The sequence below is a fragment of the Rhinatrema bivittatum genome, chromosome 6 (assembly GCF_901001135.1).
Source record: "Rhinatrema bivittatum chromosome 6, aRhiBiv1.1, whole genome shotgun sequence".
NCBI classification, from domain to species: Eukaryota; Metazoa; Chordata; class Amphibia; order Gymnophiona; family Rhinatrematidae; genus Rhinatrema; species Rhinatrema bivittatum.
The window spans coordinates 235,352,668-235,378,488 of record NC_042620.1 but is presented as its reverse complement, the minus strand read 5'-3'; the positions used below and the strand labels follow the sequence as shown (position 1 = coordinate 235,378,488).

General features: G+C 46.4%; 1 protein-coding gene across 3 annotated transcripts in view; it reads right to left on the bottom strand.

Annotated features, from left to right (window-relative positions):
- The window catches only part of LOC115094014 (SLAIN motif-containing protein-like), a 232,534-nt gene that overhangs the window by 98,166 nt on the left and 108,547 nt on the right, over window positions 1–25,821 (bottom strand). For all 3 annotated transcript variants that reach the window (XM_029606629.1, XM_029606627.1, XM_029606628.1), the window contains one exon: window positions 24,842–24,982. In XM_029606629.1, coding sequence (XP_029462489.1) covers window positions 24,842–24,982 — 141 coding nt within the window. The remainder of the gene's footprint in view (window positions 1–24,841; window positions 24,983–25,821) is intronic.

The window sequence follows — 25,821 nt, the reverse complement described above, 5'->3', positions numbered from 1 at the left end:
TGTATTAGAACAGTCTTGTGTGAAAGGCAGTCCTTGAATGCATAGAGAGCATAACGTATAGCTCGAAGCTCCAGGAAGTTGATTTGAAATGTTGCTTCGAGGCTTGTCCAAGTACCTTGAGTTTGAAGATTGTTGATATGCACTCCCCAACCTAATGTGGATGTTTCTGTAATCAAGGTTACTTGCGGAACTAGCTGTTGAAAAGGTAGGCCGGTGAGCAAATTGTTTGTGTTCGTCCACCAGAGGAGAGATGAACACAGCTGGTGGGTTATGTGAATTGGCGATGACAGTGGTTGAATGGCTTGGAGCCACTGTGATTTCAAAGTCCATTGTGTTATTCTCATGGCTAATCTGGCCATAGGAGTGACGTGCACTGTGGAGGCCATGTGGCCTGATAGAGTGAGGAATTGATGGGCTGTAGCGAAATTTCTGCGCACAAAACAAACTGCTAATCTGGAAAGTGTGTCTGCGCGATCTTTTGGTAGGAAAGCTTTTGATACGGTGGTGTTCAATTCTGCTCCGATGAACTGCAGAAGTTGAGATATGAGGTGGGATTTTTGGTAATTGATAAGAAACCTCAACGAGTGAAGCAGATGGATTGTGAGCTTGAGAGAAGTGAGAGCTCCTTGTCTTGATTGACTCTTTATGAGCCAGTCATCCAGATAAGGAAACACTTGTATGCTTTCCTTGCGTAAGTGTGCCGCTGCCACCGCTAGGCACTTTGTGAATACTCGGGGTGCCGAGGCAAGTCCGAATGGCAGGACCCGGTATTGAAAATGTTGATGACCCACTAGGAAGCATAGGAACTTGTGATGAGGAGGGAATATTGGAATGTGAGTGTAAGTGTTTTGAAGATCTTTTTTGTTGAGATTTCGGAGGTCTAAGGTAGGACGTAGTCCTCCTGTTTTCTTTGGAATGAGAAAATACCGGGAGCAGAATCCTCTGCCCTGCTGAGGTCGGGGAACTGGTTCCACAGCCCTGGCTCTCAGGAGGGTGGATAATTCTGTTTGTAGAAGAGTGGTATGATCTTTTTGTACCCAAAGAGACTTTGGTGGAGAGTCTCTGGGCACTGTGAGAAAATTCAGATGGTAACCTTGGGTCATAATGGATAGAACCCATTGATCTGTGGTGATGGTTGACCAGTTGGGTAGAAAGTAGGAAACCCGACCTCCGACTGGCAAGTTTGGATTCGGGTTTCTGGAGAGGCTGCTGTTCCCTGGGATCTCTTCAAAAACCCAGATGCCTGGCCTGTCTGAGGTGGAGGCTGAGGTCTGGATGCTTTTGCTGGTCTTGGCTGACTTCTTTGTGATGTCTTGATGTTCTACCATGAGTAGCTGGTGGATAGTACCTGCGTGGTCTGTAGAAAGGTTCTCTCATATCCTTTCTGGAAGGCCGACTTGCAGAAGATGGTATCATGGAGAGTTGGCGCAAAGTTTCGTTGTGATCTTTCAGCTGTGCAACTGTCGCTTGCAGTTTATCACCAAATATGTTTTCACCTGTGCAGGGCAGATCAGCCAATTTTTCCTGGACCTCAGGCCTGAGGTTGGATGCTTTGAGCCATGCCCATCTTCGTGCACGGATTCCAGTTGCTGCCATTCTGGATGATGTTTCAAATGAATCATAGGCTGCCCAGACCTCATGTTTTCCAGCTTCTAGACCCTTATTAATGATGGAGTTAAAAGAGTCTTGATACTGTTGTGGAAGAGTTCCTAAAAAGTTCTGCATTTGTTTCCATAAATTTCGCTGGTATTGTGTCATATATAGCTGATATGAGGCAATCCGGGATAGCAATAGGGAACCTTGGAACATTTTACAAACTAAGATGTATAAAAACTTCTGTTCCTTTCCAGGAGATTGGAAGAGTGTGGTTTAATCCTTTTTGATCTCTTCTGCACAGACACTATCACAAGAGACTGATGTGGGAATAGAGGCTTCTGAAATCCAGGAATGTGCTGCACTAAATATATGGAATCTGTTCTTTTATTTACAGGTGGCACCGTGCATGGATGCTCCCAAAGGCATCTTTGGAGATCAACTAGAACCTCATGCTCTGGAATGGCAACAATCTCTTTAGGAGTTTCCACAAACTGTAGGACTTATAAAGTTTGATGTCTAGTGTCCTCCTCTGTGAGCAGCTGGAAAGGAATTATTTCAGACATTTCCTTAACAAAATTAGAGAAGGAAAGATCCTCAGGAGGTGATTTCCTCCTTTGGTGACAGGTCTGATAGGATGTCTTTATTGGAAGAATCAGAGTCCACATCCTCCCAAGTGTCAGACAAAGTGTGTGGACATGAACTAGATGGAGGAATGGAGAATGGCACTGATGGAGATTTCATCTTCGATGGATCCATCAATGATGTCTGTTTCTTTTTCCCTGGCATCGATGGACATGGAATGGGCATCGGAATCGGACGGCTCGATCCTGAAAGACCTGATGGTCCTGGCCTCGGTTGAGGAGGCGATGGTTGACGGTCGGAGTCGGTGGAGTCAGCATCTGAAGAGTCTGGAATCGGAACCGGTTGACTCGGGTGCTTGAATGGTGTCTTCAGCCTCGATGGCACCAGTTGAGTTGGCAGGGCACCAATCATGGAATCGAGATGGGATAGAAAGGGTTGAAGCATCGATGCCTCCGGAGTCGGTGGAGGTACAGGAACCGGCACAGGTGGATGGAGTTCACGGAGGGCATAGACTACTGCCTGGCGGATAAAAAACGTCCAGTTCCTCCCTGATAGCTGATGCAGACAGAGCAGCTATAGTGGGTTGCAGAGGAGGCAAAACTGGCTGCACCACAGGTCCCTCTGGGAGCTCAGTAACCGGCACCGATGTTGGTGGGGATTGCCTCAGTTCTGGCATTGATGGCGTCAAAATATCTTCAATCCTGGGCTTTTTAGCGGGTGGGTTGATAAGTATCGAACTCACCCCTGGATCGGAATTGGCACTGGGCTGTTCCTGTCGATGCCAATGACTGTTTCTCACGGTGCTCCCTTTTTTCGAGCACCAATGTTGATTTCGTCGATGTCTTTGATGGAGTTGGGGATAGTGGGTCCCCAATGCACCCGGCAGGTTTTCAAAATTACCTTTTTTGCAACTCCTGCTGGTGACAACTGCGTCTATGACGATGGAATGAGCTGAATATTGAAAAGATGCTCTATTTTATCTAGACGGTCCGTCTACCTTTGGAAGTCATCTCGGCACATTGGGGACATGATAAAACATTGTGTTCATGGCCGAGACACAAGACACACTCGATGTGAAGATCGATGATAGACATTGTACGGGGTCAATTAGGCATTTTTTGAAGCCGGTTGTGATTGTGAAAGGCCAGACAGCCATTGACGGCCTGCGGAGGTTCTAAGATGTTGCAAAGAGATCCACATCCGGACTTCCCCAGAGGTGGAAGATGTAATTTGCTGTCCGTTATTACATTCTCCATTCTGGTCAGGTACATGGCTCTGAACACCATCTTGTGGGACAGGGCCCAAGACAGATCTGATTCCTGACACAGGAAGTATACCACCATACATTGTTGTTTGTTGACATTCCACATTGCCACCTGGTTGTCTTATCTGTATCAAAACAATTTTGTTGGAAAGCCAATCGCTGAAATCCCATAGTGAGTACATGATTGCCCAAGGCTCCGGTAATGGAGAAATTACTTACCTGGTAATTTCGTTTTCCTTAGTGTAGACAGATGAACTCAGGACCAATGGGTATAGTGTGCTCCTGATAGCAGTTGGAGACGGAGTCAGATTTCAATCTGACGTCGGCACCAGTACATATACCCGTGCAGGAAGCTCTGCTCTTCAGTATTCTCCTTGAAAAGCAATTGTGGATAAATGTGTTTCTGGATCACTTGATTAACTTTGTTTAACTTGAACAACTTGATAAACGTGATTAACTTGAACTGGTTGACTTGGACTTTAGCTGGAGACCGCCAGTGCCCTCAACCGAGAAACGCCGACACCCGGTAACTATCTGTGTCCTAGCTGAAGGGAAGCATGGCTTATCCATGCTTGTCTTGCTCTCAGGAATTTTCCCTGAGGATTTCGTGTATTGCAGCAGCCGAGGGCGGGATACTGAGTCCATCTGTCTACACTAACGAAAACAAAATTATCAGGTAATTTCTTAGCGTGTAGCAGATGGACTTAGGACCAATGGGATGTACAAAAGCTACTCCCGAACCGGGTGGGAGGCTGCCCGTGGCCCACTTAGTACTGCCCTTGCGAATGCTGTGTCCTCCAGAGCTTGAACATCCAGGCGGTAGAACCTGGAGAAGGTGTGAATGGAGGACCATGTCGCTGCCCGACAGATCTCCATGGGTGACAACATCTTGGTTTCCACCCAGGACACTGCCTGGGCTCTAGTGGAATGGGCCTTGACTTGTAGCGGTGGAGGCTTGCTTGCCTCTACGTAGGCTGCCTTACTACTTTCTTTGATCCAACGGGCTATGGTTGCCTGCGAGGCCGCTTCCCCTTCTTTCTTTCTGCTGTGAAGGACAAATAGGTGGTCCATCTTTTGTATGGATTCTGACCTATCCAGGTAGCGGACTAGGAGTCTGCCGACGTTAAGGTGGCGAAGACGGCAAGATTTTTCTGAGCCCTTATGCTCGTCTGGAAATAGCAGCGAGATGGTTTGGTTTAGATGGAAGTGAGAAACCACCTTTGGAAGGAAGGAGGGGACAGTGCGTAGCTGAATGGATCCCGGTGTGAATCTGAGAAAAGGTTCCCAACAGGATAGTGCTTGAAGTTCGGAGATGCAATGGGCCGAACATATTGCCACTAGAAATGCAGTCTTCAAAGTTAGGAGTTGTAGGGACTCACCGCGGATAGGTCTGAAAGAAGCTCCCACTAGGAAGTCTAGTACTAGATTGAGGTTCCATAGGGGTACCGGTCACTTTAAGGTGGTCGGATCTGCTTGACCCCTCTCAGTAAGCGGAAGACATCCAGATGAGATGCTAGGCTAATGCCTTCCACTTTGGTTCCGAAGCAGGGCAACGCGGCCACCTGAACCTTGATGGAGTTGAGGGACAACCCCTTCTGTAAGCCGTCCTGCAGGAATTCTAGGATCGTGGGAATTTTGGCTGTCCGCGGAAGGATGTCGTGATCTTTGCACCAGGCTTCGAATATTGTCCATATTCGTATGTAGGTTAGCGATGTGGAGAACTTGCATGCTCTGAGCAAGGTGTCAATCACTGCCCTCGAGTATCTGCTCTTCTTCAGGCATGTCCTCTCAATGGCCAGACCGAAAGTGTCGAGTTGGGTCGTCGTGGAGGATCGGGCCTTGCTAAAGCAGATCTCTGTGTGGAGGTAGGGGGAGAGGGCTCCCCGTCAAGAGTCTTCGCATGTCTGCGTACCACGGCCTTCTTGGCCAGTCCGGGGCCACTAGAAGTACTAGCCCCCTGTGGTGTTCTATCTTGTAGATGATCCCACCCAGTAGTGGCTACGGGGGAAAGGCGTATAGCAGGTCTTTCTGTGGCCAAGTCTGGATGAGAGCATCGATCCTTTGGGATCTGCGATTGAAGAAGTTGGGAACTCTGGCGTTGGACTGGGTTGCCACGAGATTTTACTATCAACTGGAAGGCTGTGGTAGACAGCATCCATTCCCCTGGGTCTAGACTTTCTCTGCTGAGGTAGTCTGCAGTGACGTTGTCTTTTCCCGCGATGTGGGCAGCTGAGATCCCTTGTAGGTTTGCTTCCACCCACGCCATTAGGGGATCTATTTCCAGGGACACCTGTTGGCTTCTGGTTCCTCCCTGGTGGTTGATGTAGGAAACTGTTGTGGCGTTGTCCGACAAGACTGACAGATTTGCCCCGGAGTCTGTGACTGAACCGTAGGCAGGCTAGTCTGACTGCCTGGGCTTCCAGTCGGTTGATGTTCCACCCCGACTCTTCCTTGTCCCATTGCCCCTGGGCCGTCAGTTCCTGGCAGTGGGCTCCCCACCCTCACAGGCTTGCATCTGTGGTGAGAAAAATCCAGGTCGGTGGGGATAGCCTTACTCCCTTGCTTAGACGGTCTTCTTGAAGCCACCATTGGAGCTGGTTCCGCACTTCCTCCAGGAGCTGGAGGTGAACGAAGTAGTCCTGGGACATCAGGTTCCATCGTGATAGTAGGGAGTGCTGTGGCAGTCGCATGTGAGCTCTTGCCCATGGGAACACTTCCAGGGTTGATGTCATGAGGCCGAGTACTTGGAGGTAGTCCCATACTTTGGGACGGAGACTTCCTAGCAGATTTCGTAATTGGTTCATCAGTTTTCTTCTCCTTGTAGGAAGAAGGACGACCTTGTCTTGTTTGGTGTCGAACCGGACTCCCAGGTATTCTAGAGATTGGAAGGGCTGCAGACAGCTCTCATTTGTATTGACGACCCCCCCCCCGCGAGGTTCTCCAGTAGAGTCTCGACTCCGGTGGTTGACTGGAGATTTTGCTTGATTAGCCAATCGTCCAGATATGGATGTACGAGAAAGCAAAATTGCTTACCTTGTAATAGGTGTGATCCCAGGACAGCAGGATGTAGTTTTCACATATAGGTGACGTCACTGACTGAGCCCTATTGCGGGAAAACTTGCTGTCAAAGTTTCTAGAAACTTTTGACTGGTCCTGTGAGGCCACTGAGCATGCCATGATATTCTCTGCCACAGGGGTCTCTCTTCAGTCTCGTGTAGCAATAAGCTTTAGCAAAAAATAAATAAAACATATTAGACCCAACTCTGCGGGGTGGCGGGTGGGTTTCGTGAGGACTACATCCTGCTGTCCTGGGATAAAACCTATTACAAGGTAAGCAATTTTGCTTTATCCCAGGACAAGCAGGATGCTAGTCCTCACATATGGGTGATTAGCAAGCTAGAGGCTGAGTCATTTTGTAGTGAAGCAACACTGAAGTATTGTTGGTTAAAATGAGGCAGCCGAAGATCACAGCAGGTTGGATGTAGAAGGAGTTGGGATCAAACTGGAAACAAGTTCTTTAAGACAGATTGTCCAGATGCTGAATCTTGTCGTCCCTGTTTATCCAAACAGTAATGAGCTGCAAAGGTGTGAAGAGAACTCCATGTTGCTGCTTTACATATGTCAAGGATTGGCACTGAACGATAGTGTGCTACTGAGGTTGACATCGCTCTTACTGAATGCGCCTTTACTCGCCCTTGGAGAGGAAGGCCTGCATTTTCATAGCAAAACTGTATGCAATCTGTTAACCAGTTGGATAGAGTATGTTTACCCACTGCTTTACCCGGTTTGTTTGGATCATAAGATACAAAGAGTTGAGTGGATTTCCTGTGGACTGCAGTACGGTCTAAGTAAATTGCTAGCACACGCTTACAGTCTAAGGAATGTAAGACCCGTTCTCCTTGGTGAGAATGAGGCCTTGGAAAGAATGTGGGTAAAACTTATGGATTAGTTCAAGTGGAATTCCGTAACTACTTTGGGAAGGAATTTTGGATGTGTACGGAGAACCACTCTGTCATGTAGGAATTTTGTATAGGGTGAGTACGTAACAAGTGCTTGTAACTCACTAACCCTTCTAGCCGATGAAATGGCTATGAGGACGATAGTCTTCCATGTGAGAAATTTAAAATCACAGGAATTCATGGGTTCGAAAGGAGAACGCACGAGTCTTGTTAAGATCAGATTCAGGTCCCATTCTGTGACTGGTGGCCGAATTGGTGGTTTAAGCTGAGTTAAACCTCTCATAAACCTGCTGACAAGAGGTTGTATGGATATTACTGCATCTCCCATCTTGTTATGGTAAGCTGAGATTGCACTTAAATGGACTCATACAGATGAAGTCTGGAGACCAGAGTCTGAAAGATGACATAAGTCGTCTAGAAGAGAAGTTGTGGGGCAGGTGAAAGGATCTATACTCTTTTGGTTGCACCAAAAAGTAAAACTTTTCCATTTTGAAGAATAGTTCTTTCGTGTTGAAGGTTTATGTGAAGCTATAAGCACTTGAGATACATTGGTTGAAAGAATGAGTGGTTGTAAAATCAAGCTTTCATCATCCATGCTGTCAGGGAAAGGGATTGAAGGTTGGGATGGCACAACTGACCCTGATTCTGAATTATGAGAGTGGGAGCTACACCCAGGCGAATTGGATCCCAGATTGAGAGGTTTAGAAGTGTGGGAAACCATACTTGTCGAGGCCAATATGGGGCTATGAGTATCATGGACCCGTTGTCCTGTTGTAGCTTCACTAGAATTTTGGTTATGAGCGGTATCGGAGGATACACGTATAGAAGGCCTGAGTTCCAAGGGCGAGCAAAGGCTCCTTGACTAGTTGGTGATTCTGCCTGTGTAGAGTGCAGAATTTGTCCACTCTGTGATTCAGGTGTGACGCAAAGAGGTCTATTGTTGGTTGTCCCCCAACGGTGAAATATCCTGGTCGCTACAGAGGGATCTAGGGACCACTCATGTGGTTGTAACTGACAACTGAGTCGATCCGCCACTACATTGTGAATGCCTGCCAGATAAGTGGCCCGGAGAAACATTGAGTGTGTCAGGGCCCAGTCCCAAATCTGTGCAGCTTCTTGGCAAAGGAGATATGAGCCCATACCTCCCTGTTTGTTGATGTACCACATGGCTGCTGTGTTGTCCGTTTGGATCAGAATAGTCTTGTGTGAAAGGCAGTCCTTGAACGCACGCAGCGCATAATGTATAGCTCGAAGTTCAGGGAAATTGATTTGAAATGTTGCTTTGAGTTTTGTCCAAGTACCTTGGGTTTGGAGATTATTTATGTGAGCTCCCCAACCCAAGGTGGATGCATCTGTAGTTAACATTATCTGTGGGACTAGTTGTTGAAAGGGTAGGCCCTTGCGCAAATTGTCCCTTTTTGCCCACCAAAGTAGAGAGGAACGTAGCTGGTGGGTTACTTGAATTGGAGAATTCAGTGGTTGAATGGTTTGGATCCATTGCGATCTTAATGTCCATTGGGTTATCCTCATGGCAAGCCTTGCCATAGGAGTAACATGAACTGTGGAGGCCATGTGGCCTAGTAAGGTTAGAAACTGATGAGCTGTTGCTTGTTTCTTTGAGTGAATCGAGTTTGCTAGTTGGGAAAGTGTTTCTGCTCGATCCTCGGGTAGAAAAGCCTTTGAGAGGATGCTGTTCAATTCTGCTCCGATGAATTGAAGCAGGTGAGACGGAGTAAGATGGGACTTTTGATAACTGATGAGAAAGCCCATGGAGTGAAGTATAGTAATTGTTCGACTGAGAGAAGCTAGAGCTCCTTGTTGAGATTGACTTCTGATAAGCCAGTCGTCTAGATATGGGAAGACATGGACACTTTCCTTGCTGCTATTACTGCCAGACATTTGGTGAATACTCTGGGAGCAGAGGCAAGACCGAATGGCAGTACTCTGTATTGGAAATGTTGATGACCCACCATGAAGTGCGGATACTTGCGATGAGGAGGGAATATTGGAATGTGAGCGTAAGCGTCCTGAAGATTTTTATTTATTTTATTTATTTATTATTTTTATATACCAACATTCATCTCAATTGAGATATCACACCGGTTTACATTCAGTACTGTAGGTATTTCTCTATCCCCAGAGGGCTTACAATCTAAGTTTTTGTACCTGAGGCAATGTAGGTTAAAGTGACTTGCCCAAGGTCACAAGGAGTGATAGTGGGACTTGAACCTTGGTCTCCTGGTTCATAGTCCACTGCTCTAACCACTAGGCTATTCCTCCTCCACTTGATCCAGAGAACAAAGCCAATCTCCTGTTTGAAGAAGTGGAAGCATGGTGCCTAGAGAAGCCATCCTGAACTTTTCTTTTTTCAGAAATTTGTTGAGATTTCTGAGGTCTAGGATGGGACGTAGGCCTCCGGTTTTCTTTGGAATGAGGAAATAACAGGAATATAATCCTCTGCCCTGCTGAGTCTGGGGCACTGGCTCTACAGCCCTGGCTCTCAGAAGGGTGGATAATTCTACTTGCAATTGGATTATGTGATTTTCGCTGAGAAAGAGAGGTCTCTGAGGAGAATCCGTTGGAATTGAGAGGAAATTGAGTTAGTAACCTCGAGATATTATTGCAAGTACCCATTGGTCTGTTATTTGAACCCAATGGTTGTAAAAGGAGGATACTCTACCTCCTACCGGAAGCTCTGGATGAGGATTGGAGAGATGGCTTCGATCTCTGGGAAAGGCCTCAAAAGCCAGCAGCCGGTCCCATCTGTGGCGGAGGTTGAGGCCTAGTCGCCCTAGGTTGTCTAGGTTGAGTTCTTTGTTGCGGCCTAGAAGATCTTCTCCTAGCTGTTGGAGAGTAATACCGCCTCTGCCGATAGAAGGGTTTTCTAGGGTCTTTCCTTTGAGGCCTACGAGATGGCTGTGAAGGTGGATCCTGCGGAATCTATGAAAGCTGTCGCAGGGTTTCCGTGTGTTCTTTCAATAGAGCAACTGTATCCTGTACTTTGGACCCAAAAAGGTTATCTCCAAGACATGGGAGTTAGACTAATTTGTCCTGGACTTCAGGCCTGAGGTCAGAGGCTTTGAGCCATGCCCAACGTCTTGCACTTATACCTGATGCAGCCACTCTAGATGCTGTCTCGAAGCCATCATAGGCAGCAGGGACCTCGTGATTGCCCGCCTCCAGCCCTTTGTGGATAATTGCCTGGGCTGCTTCCTGATGTTGTTGTGGCAATGATGGTATGAAATCCTGTATCTGCTTCCACAGATTTCTTTGGTATTGAGTCATGTATAACTGATAAGATGATATTCTGGTGTTTAACATGGCTCCTTGATAGACCTTTCTTCCCAGGGAATCTAAGAATCTATGATCTTTTCCTGGGGGAGTGGAGGAATGCGGCCTTATTCTTTTTGACTTCTTTTGTGCAGATTACACCACTACTGATTGGTGAGGAAGTTGTGACTTTTGGTAGCCAGGAACAGACTGCACCAAATATGTTGGTTCCATTCTCTTATTTACAGCTGGCACTGAGCATGGATGCTCCCAAAGCCGATGTTGTAGGTTCAGAAGGACATCATGGACCGGTATGGCTACCACTTGTTTTGGAGGGTCTACAAATTTGAGTACCTCCAATGTTTGTTGCCGTGAGTCATCTTCTGTCACCAAGGTGAAAGGTATGGTGTACGCCATGTCTTGGATGAAGTTGGTGAAGGACAAATCCTCTGGTGGAGATTTCTTTCTTGGGTCTGGAGGTGAAGGATCTGACATGAAATCCTCTGATGAAGTGTTTGTTTGATAACAAGAACTATGGCCTAAGAACATGGTCTAAGGCCTAAGGCCAACAGTTAATGGGGCACCGAACCCTCCAGACAGCTCCCTCCCTCCCTCCCACACCTTTTTGACATCCTTTCCCTCCTTCTCGCCCCCCTCTCCCAAGCTACCTAACCTTCCTACTTGTTTTAATTTATCCAGTATTAAAGCTTCTATATTTATTTTATTCTCATTTTATTTTATTTTTATTTTATATTAATCCTGCGTTAGCTGTTTGCGGTTTGTAACTGTTCCTTGTTTTCCAATTGTTCATGATGGACCGGGATGTGCAGGTAGGCTTCTGACAGGTCCAGGGATGTAAGGAATTCTCCCGGCTGCATCACCCTTATGACCGAGCGCAGGGTTTCCATGCGGAAGTGTGGAACCTTCAGGCAGCGGATGACCAACTTGAGGTCTAGTATGGGCCGGAATGTTCCCTCTTTCTTGGGGGATGATAAAATAGATGGAATAGTGCCCAGTATTTTGTTGTTGCATGTGCAGCAGTGTTATGGCCTTTAGGGCGAACAATTTGGCCAGTGTGGTTTCCACTGCCATCCTCTTGGAGGGTGCGTGGCAAGGAGATTTCATGAACTTGTCCAGAGGGATGTTGTGGAAGTCCAGATAGTATCCCTCTCGAATGATGGTTAGGACCCACTTGTCCGTTATCTCGACCCATCTTTGGTAGAATAGGGCAAGCCTGCCCCCTATGGCTTCTTCCTGTGGATGGGTCGGCTGATTCTCATTGTGGGGTGCGGCTGGGGCCCGGGCCAGAGCCGGCTCCCCTCTTGTTGTGTTTGTGCCGAAAGGACTGGCCTCTGCCTGCGGGGCGAAGTGCTTGATATGTACTCTTGTAAGGTCTAAAACGCTGTGATCCTCTGCCCTTAGGTAATCAGGGAGAGGGGCGTTGGCTTCTTTTGTTCTGGTCCTACAGTAGCCAAGGTACTGGAGATTCGCCCCATTTGTCAGCTAACTTCTCCAGCTCGCTTCTGAACAGGAAGGCTCCTTTAAAGGACATTCTCGTGAGTTTCGTTTTGGAAGTTACGTCGGCTGACCACCTTCGGAGCCAGAATTGCCTTCTGGCTGCCACTATGGATGAGACACCCTTGGCTGAGGTGCGCACCAGGTCGGATGTCGCGCCTGTGAGGATGGATATTGCTGGTTCTAGTGCTTCGACGAGCGTGGTAGCGTTCCTGGTAATTGGCAAGCAGGCGCGTGTCACAATGGCACAGCAGGCCGCAATCTGCAGTGACATGGCTGATACGTCGAATGACTGTTTAAGGATGGATTCCTGACATCTGTCCTGGGCATCCTTGAGTGCCGCCCCTCCCTCGACTGGAATGGTAGTGCACTTTGTGTCCGTGCAGACCATGGCATCCACTTTGGGGAACACCAGGAAATCTTTGGCTAAAGGTTACAGTAGATATAGGGCTTCCAGGGCCCGCCCCGCCCCGCCCCCCCCTTTGAAACTGGCCTCCGGAGCGTCCCATTCCAAGTCGATCAGCTGTTGTATGGCTTGCGGCAAAGGGAAATGGCGGGAGGCCTGACTGAGCCCTTCTAGGAGAGAGTTCGTCTTTGGTTCCCCTGTGGCACTTGTGCCAGGGATGGCGAGCTCCTTCAAGCTGAGAGAACGAGATCAGGTAGCTCATCTTTGGAGAAGAAGAGCCTCATGGTTCGGTAAGGTTCTGTTCCTGGAGGAATTTCCCCTTCCTCCAGGGAATCTTGATCCTCGTCCGAGGTATCCGTGGTCCCCTATGGTGAGGCTTTTTGGCCGGGGCGGGGGGGGGGGGTGCAACTTCTCTGGGAGGCCTAGAGGGCCCCTGGGAGGCTAGGGTCCTCTGGTGGAGGATGTGTCTGTCATTGGTGGCGGTTGCATGTGGACAAAGGTGTGTAGACCCTTAAAGAATTCTACCCAGGAGAAGGATCCTAGGTCTAGATTGAAAACAGATGCGTTCCCCAGGGACCCCGTATGAGGGAGGGTCGTGCTGGGCATAGAGAGGTCTGGGGTACTATCAGTGGATCCAGATTCCTGTACTGGCTGGGGAGGGCCTTGTCCAGGTTCTCCCAGGGCCTCCTCACACTGTAGACACAGGGCCGTGGCCTTCTCGTGCTGCGCAGCTCTTATGTGGCAGGCTGGGCAGAGGGAGGCTTGTGCCTTGATTTTCTTGGCCGGTGGTGCCATGGCTTTGTGCACGTAAGTCATTGAAACCTTGGTCTGTGCGTTTAATGTACGCGCCAGGAGGCTTAGTTATGCGCTCCGGGTGCGCCAAAGATGTGCGTGTAGGCCGGGATGCGTGCTCACTGAGATGCGCACAGCCTTAACTTGTGCGCCCGGCACAGTTGTGCGCGTAGCTGTACGTACAGCACCCTATGCGCGCGCCACTGTGCGCACAAGTAATTTGTGCGCCCAGCTCGTCTCTGTGTTCACGGTACAGTTAGGCAGACAGAGCAGCGATCAAGGGGAAATGGCGTCTGCGACCACGCGAGCAAGATGGCGACCACCCCGGAGGGTCTCCACGTGGGAGGGCCCTCTTATCCGATCGGGGTCTAGGCTGGACTGGGCTGATCAACCCGATGGTACAGACGCCGGCTGGCGATCTGTGCGGCTATCCGAGCCTTGGAGACCGGAGACTTAGAAAATGTTTTCTACCTTACCTTGTCTCAGCGTTTCCCGGTCTTGTTCCAGGCAGTCTCCGGCTGCCTCTCAGCCGCTCCCATTGCCGGGGGCTAAGTCCATGCCGGGAACCGGCTACCGGACAGAGGCCTACCTCTGAGGGATCTCAGAAATCACCTCAGGAATTCTCAATTGGGGGAGAGACCCTTAGGTATCACCGCAGGAGAGCGGGGCTCGTCTGGAGAGGTAAGATTTCTTCTATGTTTGGAATTTTCTTTCTTTGGTTTGAATACTCTAACGCTGTGCAAGCGTGTATAGAGTCCCGAACTGTTATGGAGACGGAAAATACTCAAGAGCAGAGCTTCCTGCACGGGTATATGTATTGGTGCCGACATCAGATTGAAATCTGACTCAGTCTCCAACTGCTATCAGGAGCACACTATACTCATTGGTCCTGAGTCCATCTGCTACACGCTAGGAAAATTAATTTGGCAGAGACGTTCCTGGGCAGACCACAGATCCTGGGTGCCAAGTCCATCTATATGAGTTCCCCAACCCAGAGTGGACACATCTGTGGTTAGGACAATTTGGGTGAGAGGACTTTGGAAAGATGTCTCCCTTTCCAGATTTGAAATTTTCCACCATCAGGACAAACAGTCCCCGAGGGACAGTGCATCTCGGTTGTGATCCTGGAAGTCCTATGTGGCTTGTCGCCACTGCAACCTCAGGGTCCAATGGGCCAAACATGTCAAAGGAGTGATGTGTACTGTAACGGCCATATGGCCCAACAGCTTTTAACGTGTCACACTGATGTCTGTTGCCTCTGTTGAATTCCTGCCGCAATGGTCATCAGGTTGATGGCCGGTGCCGAGGCAGGAAAGCCTTCACCTGAGCTGTCTCTACCAGGGTTCCAATGAAGTGCAATTGTGGTGACGGGTTGAGATGGGACTTGGCATAATTAACAATGATAACATCACAGAAGGTAAAATCTTGTTTCCTTAATCAATTATTAGAACCACCACATGAGGAAACAATTTACTATGTGCAAAATATTCTGTTTATTAATACAAAAAATGTTTTGTTTCAAATATATAGACAATACATTTTAAAAACATCCCCCCATTATTTCTTATACACATATACATTCACACCATTCATTCAACTTCCAACAAATTAGGATCCTACTTGTTTTGCCTGAATCAGGCTTCCTCAGGGAATATACCAACAATTATTTATACATCAGAAAACCCCTTTACATATTTCTCCTAAACACATTCTCCATTTTTTATGTCCATGCCCATTCTTCTTAGTTTTTCTTCACTCCACCTTCTAACTTTTCTTCCACTGCCTTCTCAACAGGTTCGCTATTCTTTCCCCTTTTATTCTTTTTTATATTGATCTCTATAGACACTGTATATAACAAATACCATAGATGTTTATATATTCAAAACATTCAAAAATGTTCCAAAATAATTTATCACTTCCCATACTCCTTTACCTCTGTGTTTTACCACCACCTGTTTCTGTTTCGCCAACAGTACACTTCTTTGCTGTTATTTCCACTCCTCTTATTTCCCAGGGTATTGTACCCGATATGTTTTCTGTCTCAAAATAAAATATTTAACAAATTCCTTCTTTTCAACCAATTCTTTTATCCTTTAAATTATTTCTAACAAACAATTCAACAAAAAATTTTAAAACTAAAACAATCACCTACACAATCGTCCTTTGTTACTCATGTGTCTTTTTATAAGCGTCCAACTCCACTTTTACTTCAAGTATCCATATACCTGAAAAAATAAAAGTATACTATTTCCACTAATCCCTTTCTTACTTAACTGCACAATATGAAAGCTATAAACATTTCAGAAAATCTTCTATACCTTATTCAACCGTTCGACTTGGGACTCCGCTCCCTTTCTGAAAGACGCCGCGCCTGTGTACTCCTACTTCCCCGCTGCCTTTTATGTCCTTCTATTCTCATCGTATGTCAATTCTCATGATGTCATACGTCGAACCATATTCAACCATACAGAACACCAAAAATGCTACACCCATTATCTCCCCTATTCATATGTACTTCAGTTCGTGCTATACATGCCCTACAATCCATACACCAGTATACAAACTCATGCACAAGTTATATAAACTGTCTCCCCCTATAATAATGCCTGCTATTCGATTTCCCTATTCAAACCTTTGGGAACAAGGGTTTGCCATTCAAAAATGAGTCTCTGTCCTTCAGTATCAGTTTTTTTTTTTTGTAACATCACCCCCTCTTTATTAAACTCCTGATGCAAAATGACAAATCTTAAATCATTCTTTGTATGTTACAAATGGAGCCAATGTTCTACCAATGGTGCTTGTAATTTGCCAGTTCTTATAGAACTCAAATGTTCTCGAATTCGAACACTCACCATCCATTTAGTATACCCTATATAAACCAACTCACAAGGGCATATTAAAGTGTAAACCACCTGCGCACTCTTAAAATTATATTTGCCCCTCAATCCAAAGACTTTACTTGTACCTGGCCATACAAATTCTGATCCCTTAAATGCAAACGGGCAAATTGAACACTGCCCACATGGTTTCTGTCCCTTAAGGTCCTCTTGTCCGTATAGTATCATCAAATCTAATCAACAAAATTCCACAGTGATCTATTTTTCTGAATAGCAAATATTGATTCTTTAAACAATGGATCCCCTTCCAAAATGTGCCAATGTTGTTGAATAATCTTCTTAATCTTTGCTACATTATTGGAAAAGGGTATGGCATATACCACTCTATCTAAATCAGTTTGGTTTTTTTTTTACCTGTGATCAATAGATTATCCCGATTTGCATATAGTGCCCTTTTATATGCCTTATGGCCTACCTGTATTGAATATCCTCTCTCTAGGAACCTCATCTTCATATCCTCAGCTTGTATTTTATACTCCTCAACTGTCGAACACAGTCTTCTCAACCGTAGAAACTGTGAAATTGTAATGGTTTTTTTTTAATTGTCTAGGATGAAAACTGTTTGCATTGTTGACAATGAACCCTAGTGTCTCCAGCACCAGGATGGTCAAGCGCATGGACTGGTCGACCCCCCACCTAAAAGGTACTCTGGACTAGCCAATCATCCAGATACAGGAAACTATGGAAGGTGCCACCACGATGACTTGGCATTTTGTGAAGACACTTTGGGCTGATGTGAGCCCAAATTGCAGAGTGTGATACTGGAAGAGCTGCTTTCCCACCATGAATCTGAGGTCCTGCCAGTGGCCTGGGAAGATCTCGATATGAGTGTAGGCATCTTTCTTTTAGATCCAGGGAGCATAGCCAGTCCCCTTTTGCAAGAAGGGGATCAAGGTGCCCAGGAAAACCATCTTGAACCTTTCTCTTTTAATGAATTTGTTCAAGGCCCCTAGGTCTAGGATGGGATGGGGTTCCCCTGTTTTCTTTGATATCAGGAAGTACTGGGAGTAAAATCTCCACCCTCTTTGCCCTGTTGAGATGGTCTTGATCACATTGGCCATTAAGAGGGAGGAGAGCTGTGCTACCAAGACCCAGAATGGCTCAGGGGCAATCTGGCGGGGTACCCAATACGTTTAATCTGTACCCTTTGCGAACAATTGACAGAATCCACTGGGCCACCGATTCATAAAGAAGCACAGCCTTCTCCTGCCCAAGTCCATTACTTCGGGTACGGGTGACTGGGCTATGCTCCCTGCAATCCAGTCCAAACCCCATCACTGGAATTGACTGAGGCACCACAGCTGGGGCTCTGGGGCCCTCCGTTGCCTGGGACGACTATGAAGGGCCTGGTGTTGCTAATGGGAGCAAGGTGGCGGAAGGTATTACCTTTTTCGTGTGGAAGGACGACTTCCTGGGCCCAAACCTAGACAGCCTCCTAGCTGAGGATGGCTCCTGAGCGCCAGTGGAGAGCTGCTGGAGTGTTGCAGGATGGTCCCAGATCTGAGCCACCACATCCTTCACTGTATCCCGGAAGAGATTTTCTTCTATACATGGCACATTAGTGAGACACTCCTGCTCCTCAGATCTGAGGTCCGAGGCCCACAGCCATGCAAGCCTGTGGGCGTTGATTCCCGCAATACTATTTTGAAAACATTGTATGTCAAACAGACCCCCATGTTTTCTGCACTCCAGACCCTTATGCACTAGCGACTGGAGACTGTCGAGCTACTGCTGAGGCAGTTGCTTTAGGATGTCGCTCATGTTCTGGCTTATGTAGAGCTGGTAGGCCGCTATGTGGGCAATAAGCATAGTGCCCTGGAATACTTTCCTCCCAAGAGCATCCATAGCTCTCTGATCTTTCTCTGAGCGCGCTGAAGAATGGGTCTAAGAGTGCTTGGCCTTATTGAGAGTGGATTCGACAGCCACAGATTGGTAGAGTAGCTGATGCCTGTCAAATCAGAGAGCCTTTTGGACTACATAAATTGTGTCCGCCTTCCTGTTAACGGGAGGCACTGTGAGGGGGGTGTTCCCAGATCCTCAACAGTATCTCCACAAGGATCACATGTACTGGGACTGCCACAGTCTCCTTGGGAGGCTTTATGAACTGGAGAATATCTAGCATTTTATGCCTAGTATCCTCTTCACTCATCAACTGAAATGGGATGGTCTCTACCATCACCCCAACAAAACCTGCGAAGGAGAGGTGCTCCAGCAATGACTTCCTTTGTTGTCTGGAAGAGATGGCTCTGAGTGGAGACCATCTGAAGTGTCATCGGACCCATGGAGGAATCATCCCCTCAAAGGTCATAGGTGCCCTCATCTCCACTATCACCACCCAGAAGGTATAACCAGATCCTCTTTGGAACCAAGAGGAGGATTGGTGGCAGGTATCCGTACTGGTGGAGACCATGGCATACCCCTGGCATTGATGGAGGACTAGCTCTCCTTGCTGGTGCACTGATGGGTTCAGATGCCAATGCTTCTCCAGATTCTCTCAATGTTCAGATTAGTCCTTCCCTGGGGCAGAGGTGGAAGATGATGAACCTGACATTCTCAATCTGCGGGAGCCCATGATGGCTGGTCTCCAGCGTTCCTGTCATCAGACTCTCTTGATCGAACCTTCAGCGGTTGTCAATGGCATGGTGTCCATTGGTGAGACTCCGAGGTCCCTCTATGCAGATGCCTTCAATGCATTGTCTTCTCCGGTCCAAAGAGGTGCTCCATCTTGTTGAGCCAGATCTTACATCTCTTCAGGGTCATCTAGGTGTACTTGCTGCAATTCTGGACGTCATGCAATGCCCCACGGCAGAGGACACATCTATCCTGGGGATCTGAGTCATGGTCCTCGTACACCTGGGGCATGTCATTGCGAAACAAAAGGGATACTAAATCGAAATCAATAGCGGCAGCCATTGATGGCTGACAGGCACTGCCACCCCAGGGAATCAACAAAAATAAACTTACTTTAAAATGCCAAGAAACCAGGAGGACTTCATGTCAACTGCGCAAGGAAACTCGCAAGAGCACTTGAAAGAAAGCACTTAAAACTCATGAAAAAAGTGAGGCTCACCCACTTAACGCAAGGCTCCACAGAAAAGAAGAGACTGCAAGGACCCCCATGTGGACTAATGGTATTTGCATGCATGAGTATGCTCAATGAGGCTCAGTCAAAGTTCTAGAAACTTTGACATAGGTTTTCTGTGCCAGCCTCCATCCAACGTCACCCATGTGTGAGGACTGCCATCCTGCTTGTCCCTGGAGAATGGTGTGGCTCCTGGGCCCTTCAGTACCAATGCAGGAGGGGAATCAAGGTGCCCGAGAGAACTTTTCTCTTAGAAGCTTGTTCAAAGCTCTAAGGTCCAAAATAAGGTGGAGTCCCACTGTTCTCTTTGGAATCAGGAAATAGCGAGAGTAGAACCCCTACCCTTGCTGCCGCAGCGGAATGGGTTTGACTGTTCGGGCCATTACAAGGGCAGAGAGCTCCATCAAGAGTACTTCCTGATGACAGGACAGACCCAGAGAGGGGCATGGGGGAGAGTAAGGGGACACTCAAGAAGTTTAACATACCTTTGATGAACAATGGACTGAATCCACCAGTCCGAGGTGACACTGGGCCAGTGGTCCATTAAGAACTGCAGCCGGCCTCCGACCGGAGAGCCCGGCATCAAGGGTACGGCCAATTGGCTTATACTCCCTCACAACCAGTCAAAACTCCTTAGCAGGACTCGGCTGGGGCGCCAGCCGAGGCCTGGGGATCCGCTGCTGCCTGGAGCAGCCCCGAGAGCCCTCATGCTGATAACGGGCATGAGAGGCAGGAGGATAATACTTCTTCTGGTGATAAAAGGACCTCCTCAGGCCCTGTCGTGAGGATTTCCTGGCAGAGGGCAGTGGGTCCGATGTACTAAGAACATGCCATACTGGGTCAGACCAAGGGTCCATCAAGCCCAGCATTCTGTTTCCAACAGTGGCCAATCCAGGCCATAAGAACCTGGCAAGTTCCCAAAAACTAAGTCTGTTCCACGTTACTGTTGCTAGTAATAGCAGTGGCTATTTTCTAAGTCAACTTAATTAATAGCAGGTAATTTACTTCTCCTCCAAGAACTTATCCAATCCTATTTTAAACACAGCTACATTAACTGCACTAACCATATCCTCTGGCAACAAATTCCAGAGTTTAATTGTGCGTTGAGTGAAAAAGAGCTTTCTCCGATTAGTTTTAAATGTGCCACATGCTAACTTCATGGAGTGCCCCCTAGTCTATTATCCGAAAGAGTAAATAACTGATTAACATTTACCCATTCTAGACCTCTCATGATTTTAAACACCTCTACACCTGAAACACCTTTCTACCCAATGCATCTAGGGCTCTGTGCTCCCGATCAGGAGGGGCGGATGCATGAGTGTGGGAATGCTTGGCCTTTTTGAGAGCAGACTCTACCATGACTGACTGATATGGGAGCTGATGCCTCTCAAACCCCAAGGCATGTTGTACCAAATAAACAGCATCAGCCTTCCGATTCACCGGAGACAGGGAGATGGGATGTTCCCAAATCCTAAGGAGTAACTCCTTGAAAATCTCATGGACGTTAACAGCCACCACCTCCTTCGGGGCATCGGCAAACTGGAGAAACTCCAGCATCTTATGTCTGGCATCTTCTTCTGTCAGAAGCTGAAACTGAATGGTTTCTGCCATGGCCCGGACGAACCCTGCAAAGGTCAGGTCCTCAGGCGGGGACTGGTGTTGCTCCTCTGGAGAAGATGGGTATAAGGGAAGATCCCCCGAGTCATGAGTCGAAGACTCAGAGGTATCATCCCCACACAGGTCATACGGGGCGTCTTCCTCATTAAGGGGGTCATTCTTTAAAATGCAATGTGGCTTTATCGCGTGTGTTAGCATTTAAATGAAAGAAAGGGGAGGTGTTAGGGCAAGGTTAGAAAAATTTTCTTTCTGGTATGCCTGCGGGCAATTATGTTTTAGATATTATCGCCAGCAGTAATGCCGGAAATCACACCACCTTTTTCAGTGGTGTTATGGGGGTGATAGTATGCGGCGTGGCCTCAACCACGGCAGGCAAAACTGCACCACCATGATGCAGCTGCACACTATCGCCCTCGTGCCACTTTTTTTTCACGACTCATCATTCTGCTATATTTATAGTGAAATGATGAATCTAGGCCTCAGATTGTCCTGAGACACCAGTTGAGGGTCCCTTCCCTGGTCCCTCAGCTTGGGCACTGAGGGCATCGAGGGCCCCGAAGGAACTGGCACAAGACCAGGCAATGCCAGCTGGGGGACCAAGGGCCTTGATGGTGCTGCGGGCCGCAAAGGTCCTTCCTCCGCAGAGGAACCCAGCACAGGAATAGCTCTGGGAAGAGGAGGCAATAGTGGCCGCAGGGCCATTGAAGGCACCTTGGGCACTAGCAGTGGCTGCATGGGGAGAATGCAGAGGACATAGATGTGCTCCAGCAGTGGTGCCAACATAGAGGACAGGGGATCCAGCACTGGTGGAGGCACCATTGGGGCTGGCGGCTCGATGCCCTGCAGAGCTTGGACAACCGTCAATTGCACCCTGCACTCCAGCTCCTCCTGGAATGCAGACGACAGGATGGACGGAGAAGAGGAAGGAGTAATCGGACCTCCCTTGGATCCCTGAGGGAGATAGGTGCTTGGCACTGGAATCGGTGAGGAACTCCTAAGGCTCCCAGATTCAATGGAGGGCAGTATCTCCTCACCATGGGGTTACTTTGGGGGCATCACAGCAGAAGCCGGCGCCAACCCGAGCCTGGCACCTTGCGAAGACTGTGACCGCTGGCAATGCTTCCTGGATTTCCCACAATGCTTGGCCTGGTCTTTCCCCAGCGCCTAGGCGGAAGGAGACAATCCAGACCGAGAGTGATGAGACTGATGAAGGCCGATCACCAGTATCCTGTTCCACCGAAGGCCCTGGTGGAAAAGTGGACAATGAAGGCTCGGTGTCCACAGGTTCACTGTGACCCCCAGGCAAAGGATACACACGTCGTGCGGACCCTTCAGGGACATAGTCCGAAGGCACTGGGGGCACTGACAAAAACCCGACACCATAGGAAAAAACCACCCAGCGAGTGGTCGATGACAGGTGGACCCCGAACGAAAACAAGCTGGGAATTGACTGCATAGAACAAAGAAACTTACTGTGCTGCTCACTAACTAAGTCGCGGGAAAGAAGAGGGACCTGGTGCAGGAAAGCCGTCGCAGAAGTGACCAGGAAAAGCTTTCCACAAAAAAAATAGAGCACGAGCTCCACCACCGAGAGACTGAAGAGGGGCTCTGTATGGATACGTGGATAGTGGCATGCTGGGCACGCTCAGTGTGCCAGTCAAAGTTTCTAGAAACTCTGACAAATGTTTTCCATGCTGGCACCTATGATGATGACACCCTTGTGTGAGAACTACCATCCTGCTTGTCCTAGGAGAAATAACCCCATTCAAGTCCTTTCATGATTTTATAGACCTATTATATCCCCCCCCCCCCCCCCCACACCCCAACTGTCTCGACTCCAAGCTAAATAGCACTAACCTCTAAACTTTCTTCTTAGGTAAGCTGTTCCATGCCCTTTACTATTTTGGCTACTTTTCTCTGTACCTTCTCCAGTGCAACTATATCTTTGAGTTGTGGCGAATGGAATTGCACACAGTATTCAAGCTGTGGTTTTACCATGGAGCAATACAGAGGTATTATGATATTCTCTATTTTATTTGCTATTCCCTTCCTAATAATTCCCAACATTGTTTGTTTTCTGACTGCCATAGCACAATAAGTAGACAATTTCAATGTATTATCTGCAATGATGCCTAGATCTTTTTCCTGGGTGATAACTTAAAATTTGGAAGCTAACATCTTGTACTACAGCATGGGTTATTTTTCCTAAAGATGTGTAGTCTTATCGCAGTTTATTATTAGATACAGATTGATGCTCAGATCATGACTGTGTTGAGAAAAATCCCAGGTATATTTGTAGTCAGCTGTCTCATAACACTGCTTCCTGTTTTCTGTGTTTTGGCATATGGGGCAAGAAGATATACATAAGGTATATGAACTTTGCTCTGCATTTATCTGTATATACTGTGTATCTATAATTTTTTTTTGCTGTAGTTTGGCAGTTTCCTCCTGCTCTTTTGTGCCTCCACCCAAATGGAACAGGCCTCTGCTAGGTACGGTACTATGAGCCTTCATTTGCAGTTACCCCAAGATTAATTTTTCCCTTATTTTATCTCTGTCCCCAACTTACTTGGTCTAGTCATTACAGTCATGATCCTTGGCTGGGAATCATGCATCACAAAAATTCTAGAACACTGCAAATATGGTCCCTAAATCTGGTCACTAAGCATCTCTCACTGTGCAATAATTGGGATTCCCTCTTCCTTAAGAGGCTGTGAATGATTCTGCAGCATCCCCAGCTTCACCAGACTGGGAAGAGGAAGTCTTGACCCAGGAATTGAACTCAGGTCTTCTACATTGCAATGTACAGCCCAGCCCCTGAGCCACCAGGCCAGCTTTCATCTTAATATTTTATATGTGACACAGGTGATATACTTTTCCATAGATTACCGTTTTTCTTGAAAACAATGTTAAAAATTGTGCAAGATTACTGACTTGTACACTTTTTGAACATCTTCTGATTAAAACATGAATCTAGACCTCTACAGCCTATGCAATTCTTCACAGTATATATGGATAAGCAGTAAATCATATCTATTGTTATTAAATCACTATAAAAATTCTTTACACTGCTCCCTTGCAATTCTGTTAAAACCCCATTTAGCAAGGGTCACAACTTAAATGTGATTTATCTATATTAGCTGTCTCAAGTGCCATCACAGAATATATGGTATCCTTTCACAATTTGTAACACTGCTTTGACCATCCAAACAAAGCAATAGAAAATTATTCAAAATTTGTATAAAAAAAAAAAGGTCAAAACTGGCAAAGGGGCGTCAAAGATCATGCAGCAGAAAGAAACAAAATGCCCATTCAACTTTGGCTATTACAGATTTTTATATTAATTTTATGATGTGACTGCTATCTTTGTCTGGATATTTGGATTTGTTTGATGGCATCATGATAAGCAGACATTTTAGCACTGTTTGCACTTTGTATTCCAGAGTTGCTCCAAGGAATTTATGGAGTCACAGGTAGCAGCTAAAAATATTTTAAAAACCCACAAACATTTCAATTGGGAAACTGTGTTTTCCAACTTAATGTGTACACTTTTGAAACACAAAGGAAATAACAAAGATGACATTATCCACTCAGTCTCATGATAAGAAAGTAGGACTGGGATTCACCAATGGAAACACATGAGACTTACTTAGGTTTGAAAGAATTGTGTTCTAACTACTATGACACAAATCCATTAACATACATGGAACATAAAAATTTACTAGAAACATTAAAATAAGAAAATGTAAAAAAAAATATACAGAAACAGTTAAGTAGGCACTGTACAAATCTCTTTGGTCTTGTGACAACTTTAAAATTCTAACAAAAAAAAAAAAGGGTAAGGAATTCCTTCCCACATACTTTCTTCTTGTAGGCGAGCCATAACCTGGACATCAGTCAAGTCCTGTAATTTGTATCCCATGGAGATGGAGTCATCAGAGGTACTCAGCTCACTATCTACAGAGGATTGAGAGCTCAATGCAGAGTATATGCTCAGATAGCCTATAAAAATAAAAAGGGAAAATATTACAACCTTAAATCATAAAAAAAAACCCCTTTAAAAATGCATATAAAACCAAATGTATCATGGTGCATGTAAATTATGATTTATTATCTGTCCATCACTACTAAGGAATGTAAAATTTCAATGCAAATCAGTGAGATTCACTTATGAGATAAATAAATAAAATAAATAAATAAATTTGGTTATTTAAGGTTTTTCTATACCGGCATTCATGAAAGCATTCACATCATGCCGGTTTACATGAAACAGGGGTGTGAAGAAACAACCAAGAACATAAATAAACGTGAAGAAGAGATGCAGTTACAATTAACAGGGGCTGATAACTGGGAGGGGGAAAATAGAAAGAGAAAGAGGAGGTTAATTATATACAATAGTACAGTATATATACACATATGATACAAATTGATTAAACTAAAATAAATCAACAGCTTAAGATTAACACAGCCAACTATAAGTTTTGTTAAGACATGGAGATCTCTTGTTTTATAAAGAAAAAAATCTTTAGTGATTAATTCTACTATGGTGAAAAAAGTCTATGCTAAAGGTCAGCTTGTTTTGGATGGTGAGCAATAAAAAGAAAATATTTCAGAACTTCTATAACAATGCACATCCCCATTGTTAAATATGCCATGGTATATGAATAAGTAAAGAGTACTGCAAGGTAAGCTGAAAAGGTTGCTAGTCTTTATAGGTGGCAACCTTGATTACCCATTCTATGAATGTAGTTTTTAACCTACTTGCTGAAAGGGAAGAAAAAGCTTATGTGATGGATATGAGAAAGAGCATGAGAGAGAGTGTCAGTGCAAGTTCCACCAAC